The sequence below is a fragment of the Arachis ipaensis genome, chromosome B03 (genome assembly GCF_000816755.2).
Source record: "Arachis ipaensis cultivar K30076 chromosome B03, Araip1.1, whole genome shotgun sequence".
NCBI lineage: Eukaryota > Viridiplantae > Streptophyta > Magnoliopsida > Fabales > Fabaceae > Arachis > Arachis ipaensis.
The window spans coordinates 37,944,192-37,953,966 of record NC_029787.2 but is presented as its reverse complement, the minus strand read 5'-3'; the positions used below and the strand labels follow the sequence as shown (position 1 = coordinate 37,953,966).

At 34.4% G+C, this 9,775-nt stretch overlaps 1 protein-coding gene across 1 annotated transcript in view; it reads right to left on the bottom strand.

Annotated features, from left to right (window-relative positions):
* LOC107632992 (pentatricopeptide repeat-containing protein At1g34160-like) overlaps positions 6,924 to 9,775 on the bottom strand; it is a 7,485-nt gene continuing 4,633 nt past the window's right edge. Inside the window, exons 3-4 of the mRNA XM_021117266.1 lie at positions 7,244 to 7,326; positions 6,924 to 7,140 (exon numbers count right to left, since the gene is read on the bottom strand). Coding sequence (XP_020972925.1) covers positions 6,924 to 7,140; positions 7,244 to 7,326 — 300 coding nt within the window. The remainder of the gene's footprint in view (positions 7,141 to 7,243; positions 7,327 to 9,775) is intronic.

Sequence of the window (9,775 nt, the reverse complement as noted above, 5' to 3'; positions counted from 1 at the left end):
CATGTCAAAGTACTTTGGATTTGGATGTATTTGGGTTATGGTAAGGAGCTGGTGTAACCAGTAGAACAAAGTTTGCCTGGCTAGACAGACTATTTGAAACACTGTCTGGGGTCTTGGTTTGAAAGGAAAAGGGCCAATTTTTCTTCTGTATGGGTTATTACGAAGTGGACAATCAGGAAATGGGATGGTGTATGAAGGGTTGTAGGTGCTCATGGTGCAAATGTAATGGATTGGTTTAGGGAGTGATTCTACTGGTTTGGGGGGTGGTTCTTTGGTTGGCCTGGATAGGAAATCTGCAAGTGTGTTTTGGTGTCCTTTGATGTGCCTTACTTCGAATTTATAGCGAGAGAACCAGTCCTTCCATCTTAGCAATTGAGAGTCTAGCAGGATTTTTTTCTTGATTTCTAGCATTGATGGGAAAGAGGTGTTATCCATTTCCACAGTGAAATGATAAGAACTGAGGTGGAAATTGAATTTTTCTATCCCTCTTTTGACAGCAAGAATCTATTTGTAAGTGGCATGGTAATGTTTTTCAGATTCTTTGAACTGTCCACTAGCATGCGCGCAATAGTGTCTTGTCCCATCAATCTCTTCAAGTAGCACAGCTCCCCAGAATTCATCACTAGCATCTGTCTGCAATATTCTTTTTCCTGTGCTGGGAATCTTTAAAGGTGGGGGGTCTTGTGCTATCTTCTTCAGGGTTTTGACAGCTGTGGTTTGCTCAGGTCCCCATGGTGGGGGCTTCTTCTTTAGGAGTTTTGACAGCTGGCTGGTGTGTCTGGTCACATCTGGGATAAAGTCTCTGATGTAGTTGACGATTCCCAAGAATTGTTGGACTTGTTTGACTGTCAAGTTTTCATCAGGAAAATGGATTAATTCTTTGGCAAGGTGATCCCCTGGTTGGAAAAATCCATTTTCGAAAATCATCCCAAGGAATTCAATTTTTGTCCTAGCAATAGAACTCTTTTTTGAAGATAGCATGATTCCTTGATCTTTGATGTTCCAGATCCCACTCAAAGCCAACTCTTCATCTTTATATAATAATTAACTAATTGTACGATAGATTATTACAAGTGTTTGATATTCGTTACATTAGTTCTTAGAAGTCATATATATATGTATAATATAAATTAGTTGACTTTGTATTATATTTCATGTTGATAATTCTCTTTTTTTCTTTAACTAGCTTAGTACGTATATATATTAAGATCTCACTATTAAACGTTAATTAAAAGTGTGTTCTTGGAATGAGTAATGGTGTATCTGTCTTTAATTAACATAATTTTTTGGAGTAGTTATAGCATCATCAGTGACAACCTACTCTTATGATATGTAGTTTTCTTACTTAGAACTCTAAATTTGTTTGTCATTATTGGACTAATAATTAATGAGGTGGTGACCTTAACTAATCACTTGTGAGAATAAACTTGATTTATTATGAGAGTTCCAGTACTTATAATTAAGAATCTGACATGTCATGTTATTAACGACTTGTGTTCCTGTAATTCGCGTACTTTGAATAACTTTCCTTTGAGCTTTAATTTGACCGTTGACCGCTATCCATTATCCTCTTTGTGTTTTCATTGTTATCATCACTAAGATGGTTTTCATTGCTGGAAAGGGCACCGGATAATTGTGCCGCATATGCCTTTTATTGCACTTGCATGCCTCTTCTTAAATCCAAAAGTCTATTTTGAATACGGGTGTATATGATTCGGTCTGATTCGAAAATTTAGTCCAGTCCCGAATATTTTAAAAATTAATTTGGTGTGATTTATTTAGGTTTATGGCCGGATAAAGATTTCAAAAATAGACTCGATCATTATTTTGAGTCGGGTCTGGACCATAGCTTGGGTCATCCGAACTTGGTCCGGTGGCCTGGTCATCATACACAATTAATATTTTGTGTTATTAGTAATAGATGATGGCTATTCTTATGTGGAATTTAAGTATGGTAAACTTTAATATTTTGTGTTATTAGTCATTATAAGACTATAAGTTAATATTTTATGTTTAAAATGCATAAGATTTTAGACTAATGCATAATATTGTGTTATTTGTAAGGTTCTAAAAACCGGACTGGTCGTCGAACTGTTCTAGTCACTGGTTCACTGATTTATTGGTTCAACCGGTCTAACCGTGATTCAACCGAAAAAATTATTTTAAAATAAAATAATAAATAAATTATAAACATCCTAAAATATAAAAGCAGCTTGTGAGTGACTATTGAAAGAAATGCCAATTCAAATAGTACAAAGTGTGAAGATATCACATAATACGATGATATATTGAAAGAAACCCAATAAACAACTCTATAATGGTTGTTCCAAGAAGAAGTCCTAAGAGAATGCAAAGCTAAATTAAAACAGTAAATACAGCAAGTAACATTTCAAAGAGAGATAACAAGTATATCAATACTCAATACTCGTAATTGTTATTATCCTATTCTGCAACATATGCAAGCTATAATGTACAAATACTTTGTTTCTACTCAAATATCTGTACCATAGATGTATCTGCATAAACTTCCTAATTGTGACTATAGTTTTGATAAAATGGTCGTATTAACATATTCCTATTTGTACAAAACGGGAGGCCAGGCTCGCTAGCTTTAATTCTCTTACAAAAAACTAGTATAACTTGGAAAAACAATGATAAAGTCATGAAGAGATTATATTAGTTCCTACTAAACAAGATCAAAACTAAGGGTGAATTTTCAGTATTAAGAAATCCACTATCTCTTGAATCTCCAATTCAATTATGCCAGTAATCCAAAGAGTTGACTTACTATACAATGAACGAGTGCAGAAAGAGGGCAGAAAAAGAGTTAGTTTTCTTGTTCCTGCGAGTGTGAGCACGCACTGATGCTGCAAAAATTCTTTTGCTGGTTCAGATTGCCATTTTCCATCTCACTTTTGATAAAGAACATTGACTATAATTCAAAAAGATGATCAACACAACGCAAGTGAAAAGTGAACATTGACATTTTAGAAAGATGATCAACACCGCAGAGCCACAAAACACACAACAGCACACCAGAACTCAGAACCCATAGTTATTAAACAAAATTCACAGTTCAGTTCACAGAACTTCATAGACTTCACACTTCACAGTTCAGTATCACTATGTCAGATTATCAGTATATCAGACTTCAGACTTCAGTGACTTCAGTTCACAGAGCTTCATATATTCAAACAATTATTCAATCATATTCATTAGGGAGATAGAGACATGTAACAGTTATTCAATCAAACGATCATTGTAACAAGGGACAGAGACAAGGAGCAGAATGACCAAGACACCTTCAGTTCACAGTTCAAAAAATTACTTGGAAGCTCGAAGATGCCTTCAACAGAGCATGCAAGAGGGAGACAGAGACACCGAGTGACCAAGACAAGGAGCAGCGGTGGAGCACCTTCAAATCGAGTGACAAACAGAGCTAGGGACGACGGCGAAGTGGCTGCGCAATGGAGGCTTCGATGTTCCCACGGTGGCTGCGCGATGGAAGGGGAGGAAGCTTGCAATGGCTGCTGCGCGATGGAGGGGAAGGGAGCCAGCCCCGTCGCGACGGCGGCGGCACGAGGCGGTGGCTGAAGTGCTGAATGGAGGTGAAGGATGGAGGTGAGCTCGATGAGATTGGGAGGATGGAGTTAGGGCTAACTGGCTACTGGAGGCTGGATCTGGGCATCAGGATGGAGTGATGGACCATGGAGTTACCGAGAGAGATTGAAACGACGACGTTTGGATATGCCTTCAAAAAAACGGCCAGGTCACAGTTCGGTTCCGGCCGGTTTACCGGTTCAACTCCGGTTTTTAAAATCTCTGGTTTTACTATTTGTTTGAGCGGTATTTCTTCACGGTTCACAGTTCAACTGGTTCGACCGGCCAGTCCAAATCGATTTTCAGAACCTTGGTTATTTGTATTGATTTAAATATTTGGTGTTATTAGACAATATTAGTATTAATTATGGTTATGCTTTAATTTTAGAGAAGGGTTGGTTCTTATTATATTTTTCTAAGTGAATTTTACCATGTCAAATAATAGTTGGAGTCTTGGAAATTTGGATATTTTCACATGCTAAGAAGATATCAAGGTAATGTAATGTTAACGACCTAGTTTTTATCCGGTTTTTACCCGGTATAATCGTGACCCGAATGTGTATAGGTTTCATCAGGTCTAGGGTCGAGTTCGGGTCTAACAAATAGATCCGGTATATATTTCGGGGCGAATCTGGATCACATTAAACCCGGTTTCTCCCAACCCATAAACATCCCTAATTTTGAATATATATATAATTTTTATAAATTGACAAGTAACAAAAAGAAATATTCTTTTTTTAATAAATGATGATAAATATCTTTCATATTTTGCAAATCAATTTGTGTATTGATTTAAAATTTTATAAAAATATTTAAATAACTATTTAAAATGAAGATATACGTAAAAATTTAAATCAAAATTTGGCCTATGGCTTTATTTATTTATTTATTTGCTATTCTCAAAATACAAATCTTATCAAATCAGATATTTAAAATCGTTTTTCAAAATGTACATAGTCATACTTTTAAAAGAAAAAAAAAAGAAAAAAACATTATCAACTTAGCTTGCCCCTCAAATCTGTGTAAGTGGCACATACATGGATGGATCAATTAAATTCATAACAAGGCTAAGAATATAAAAGATAAGCTATTATGTATTTATTTTATGCATGACTTAAAGAAAAGTGTTCACATAAGATGCCCATGAAAGATAAACTCGTATAATTCAATCCCACAAATCTCGCCTTATTCCAATCTCTTTCTTGTGCTGCTTTTAATGTTATTATTTGTGGTCTGTCTCTCTGAAAGTATGGTCAGTTTACTTCTGTTGTTATATACATGAGTAGTGTTTATTCTTTTGACGCAATAGCTCTAAGTCTCACATCGGGGAATGAGGAAAATATAACAATGTTTATAATAGCTCTGACAGGATTGTCAATTTGCCGAGTTGGGTAACGCTAGCTTGTAACCCAAGTGGGGGCTTTAGGGTGATGGAACATGGCTCTGGCTATGCTTGGTTGGGCTGGTGGTTGCACCATGTTGGCTTGCCCACTCCAAGTTGAAAGTTGGGTCATGGTACTTGGGCGAAGGCTCAAGTGTCCTGGCTCCTAAACTAGAGGGCACCGCGTTAGGCTGGTTTCACAGAGCAACGATCACCTCTGGCTTCTGACAGTGGAGGGATTACAAGCTGCTGCACCATTGGCCCACAAACCATCACTTTTTTATATGGATTTATTCAGTGTGTGTTGCTACACATGCTACTTCCCATAATAACAATTAAGAAATAGAAAATTATACGGTACAGATCTAAATCTGTACAGATTTAAAGATTTGCTTACTTAAACTACATTTTCTAAAGTCACACTTTTCACTTAAAACCGTAGCTCTTCACAAAGAAAAGCGTCACCTAATGGAAAAAAGTAAATTAGAAGATTTAAGAGAAGAAATAATTAAGTTATCAAAATTAATAGATCAAAAATTAATGATTTTAACTAATGTTAACTGTAATGACACCGAATTCTTAAAATCAATACAAAATGATTTTTCTCAAAATCTTTATTTTACTATAAACTTTATTGAAGGACTTCAAAAACCTGAAAAAATTTATTTTTCACACGGAATTTCTAAGAAATGTTATCATGGAAATGATTCCCCACATCTTTATCATACTTTTAACCCACAATTAAATTCTATAGTAGATATACTTGAAGAAATACTAGTATCCATAAAATTTCAAAGAAATAAGGAAAAAGAAAATCCAAAAGAAGAAAAATTTCAAAATATAATCAACATAGCAGGTTTAAAAGTAAAACCACCACTAAAATTATGAATATTGAAGAAAAATTAGAAGAAGTTACAATGCTTTTTAAACAATTAAAAATGGCTCAAAAAAATAATATTATAGAACAGGGATTTCAGATAGAAGAAGAAATAGTAAATTCTGAAAATATAGAAAATGAAGAACACATCCTAGATTATTCAAGTGACGAAGAACCAGCAATTCCAATACAAGTAAAAAATGAAGCTGGAACATCTAAGGATAGTCAATCTCAATTTAAATGGAAAACAGGTTTTGATAATTATAAGTTAAAAAGAGAAGTTGAAGAGTTAGAAAAATTAATAGAATCTCTAGAAAATAGTGATGAAGCGATGATAGAATTTGCAGAAATTCTAAAATAAATAATGAAGCATGCAAAGATTGAAAGACCAGAAAATAAAATAAAAAGAAAAAGAGCGAAAAATTTAAAAAGTAAAATAAAGGAGTATAAAGGGAATTAAATAATCTTCAGATCGAAATTGATGATCTCATAATAAAAAGGATAGAAATAAGAATAAATATAAACAAGTTGGAGTTAAACTTAAAAAATTTATAAATGCCTGGAAAATCATATTATGACTTAAAAGAATTAAAGCTGTTGAAAGAAAAAATGGAGAATGAGGTTGAAAAATTAAAGAGATATTTAAAAACAACAGAAAGTGTAGAAATAAAAGAAGTTGTTGAAGATTTGAGAAAATATATTCAACAAAAAGACAAACAGATAAAAAATTTTATAAACAATAATCCATGCAAAAAAGACTATTATAAACTAAAACAAGATTGAAAAACTATAAAAATCAGAATTATAAAAGTAACATATTTCAATTCTATACAAATTATAAACTTATTCGAAGTAAAATATGAAGAGTAAAAATTGGTATCAGAGCCAAGTTAACGATTAAGGGTAACACTTTTTCTTTAAGCAACACTTTTAGTGACACGCTTTTCAGCCACAAAAAGACAAAAATCTGTACACCCACATCTGTACACTATAAGGCCCCTTAAAAATACGTATAGCAGAATGGAAAGTATTTGCTCTAATAAATAATAACAATCAATATGGTTACTATGAAGAAGAAGATGGTGAATCTATTAGTGGCTGACATGATCTAGAGAAACTTGAACAATGAACAGCTGCTTTAGTATTTGTAACCATGCCTTTATGGAGGAAATCCGGCTTCTCGAATTCATCATTTTCATGTCTGATCTCCTTAAGCATTGCTGTTACATCTTTCATGGCATGCCTTTCTTCTGGTAAGGATTCACACGTAAGAGAGCCGCCACTCCAAGAATTTGAAGCATCTCAGGGATCCTTGTTCCACATTGCACTATGTGTGCACCCTCTGGAATCCTGTTATCTGTTCGCTCCATCCCTGTTAACTATACACATCGCTTTTCTCTGTGATCCTCAAACTGTATCCATATTCTGCAGTTTCACAATGAATACTACTCATAAGGCACAACGAATACTAATTCAAAAGAATATGTTAAGTCAATATATTTGGATTTAGAAGGTAAGAGAATTTGTATACTCACCAGGAGCTATGTATCCATAGTTAAGAAATAGGTGTAGCAGAATGGAAAGTATTTGTTTTTTAATTCACCACTAGTCTCCGCAAGAACATTAACCCTCTATCACGCTCAATAATCTCCCTATCAGAGAACAGCATCACAATCTAATCTAAACATATTCTAAGGTTCTTTATCACATGAAATGGTGTTCCATCACTCATACAAAATCAAACTATATATCTATATGCCAGCCACGGCCAATTTCTCACTGCTATAATTCAAAGCATTTTCATTGTCTTCCTCTCCGATTAGTCTCAGCTGTATATCCATAGGCCCTAATCTAATGATTAATCTCATACAGATTCGCATAAACAAATTAGTTAGGGAGGACCATCACAAGCAATTATTATCTATTAGTAACCTTTGAAGTTCCACATCGACTAATGCAGCACAGAACCCAATGTTTATCACAATTCTGACAGGAGTGTATAATTGCCGAGTTGGGTCGCGCTAACTTGTAACCCGTGCGGGGCCTTAAGGGGTGATGGAACATGGTTCTGGCTACACTTGGTTGGGTTGGTGGCTGCAGCTTAAGTGTCCTGGCTCCTAGACTCAAGGGCACTGCGCCAGGCTGGCTTCACAGAGCAGCGAATACTATATAGATTATCCAGTATTGTAATCCCTCTGATTCATTGATATAAGCTTCATAAATACCTCTAATCTGATTAGTTTTACCATTTTACATTTGAGTGTGCCCCCAAATTTTTTCTTTTAATAATTTTATGTAAACTTTATTCTAGCCCTCCTAAAATTTTTATTCTACTCTCTTTTTATTGTGAAATTGATTTTTAGCCTCTTCCTAAATCTTCGATATAATTTTAGAACAGTATCACAATGCAATGTAAACATATTCCAAGGTTCTTTATAACATGAAACGTGTTCTACTCGTATAAATCAAACTATATATTTGCCACAGTCAATTTCTCACAAATAATTCAAAGCATTTTCCTTCTCCTCTCCAATTAGTTTCAGCTGCATATCCATGGGCCTTAATCTTAAACTTAATCCCGTCCACATTGGCATAAACAAATTAGTCGGGAGGATCAACTCGAGTAATTATTAGCAACCTTTCAAGTCTCACATAGAGTAAGGTAGCACAGAACCCAATGTTTATAGGCATTCTAACAGGACCGTGTAATTGCCGAGTTGGGTTGCGCTAACCTGTAACCCGAGTGGGGCACTAAGATGATGGAACATGGTTCTGGTGATGCTTGGTTGGGTTGGTGGTTGCACCATGCTGGCTTGCCTACTCCAAATTGAGAGTATTGTATGGTATATGAGTTTTTTTGCTTATTGGATTAAAATCAGGATGTGAACAATTTCATTAGCTTCTGTATTGAAAATTTGAGATTAATTAAAAGGACTGCTATAAATAGCTCATGGTGATTGTCCTGAATGCCAGTGATAGTTCATAGTTAACTGAATATGTCTTGTGATGCTGCATTATTTTAGAATCTTTGTTCTAAATTGTAGATGCAATTTTTGACAAGATAGTCGATCTTCAATATATGGATTAGTTTCAATTGCTTCAACATATGGACTTCTCAAATATGGTTCTCGTTGCTTTTAGTGCTTAATTGAGTTTGTGAGTGTGCTGCAGTTGCTACTTTACATGTTCCTTTCTCATAATAACAAAAGAATATTAGAATTAAGTGCAAAAAATTGTCAATTTCCGGAGTCTAACTTTATTTACACAGACATTTATTTCACTTTAAGTACAGCAAAATAAAAAGCTGTATCCAATTTATCTAAAAACTACATCAAAATGATATGAGAAGCATTTGTTTACTTCTTAATTCACCAATAATCTCTCCAAGAACATTCACCCTCTTTAAATCTGTGAAATCGTGCTCTATCGCGCACAATGATCTCCCTACTATAAATTTTGGATATAATTTTTAGCATAGCATGACAATCTACACATATTCTAAAAGGTTCTTAATTACATGAATTGGTGTTCCATCTCTTGTACTAATCAAACTATATGCCACAGCCAATTTCTCACTGTGAAAATTCAAAACATTTTCCTTGTCCTCGTCTCCGATATCATGCAACACAAGATTAGTCTCAGCATCATATCCATAGGCTTTAATCTTAAACCTGATCTCGTCCAGCTTCATATAAATCTCTTTTGAATTATCTTTTTAATTTAAAAATTTAAAAATTAAAAAAAATAATTTTACAAATTTTTAATTTACGAGATACTGCTAGATGATACCCCAATTTTGTGGTTTATCTTGTGTTGATTTTAGGGGATTTTATCAACTTTTTTCACATTTATTCAATGAAATAACATGGTTTTGTAATTCTCCCTAAATTTGTGCTTAAGTGTGAAAATATGCTTTT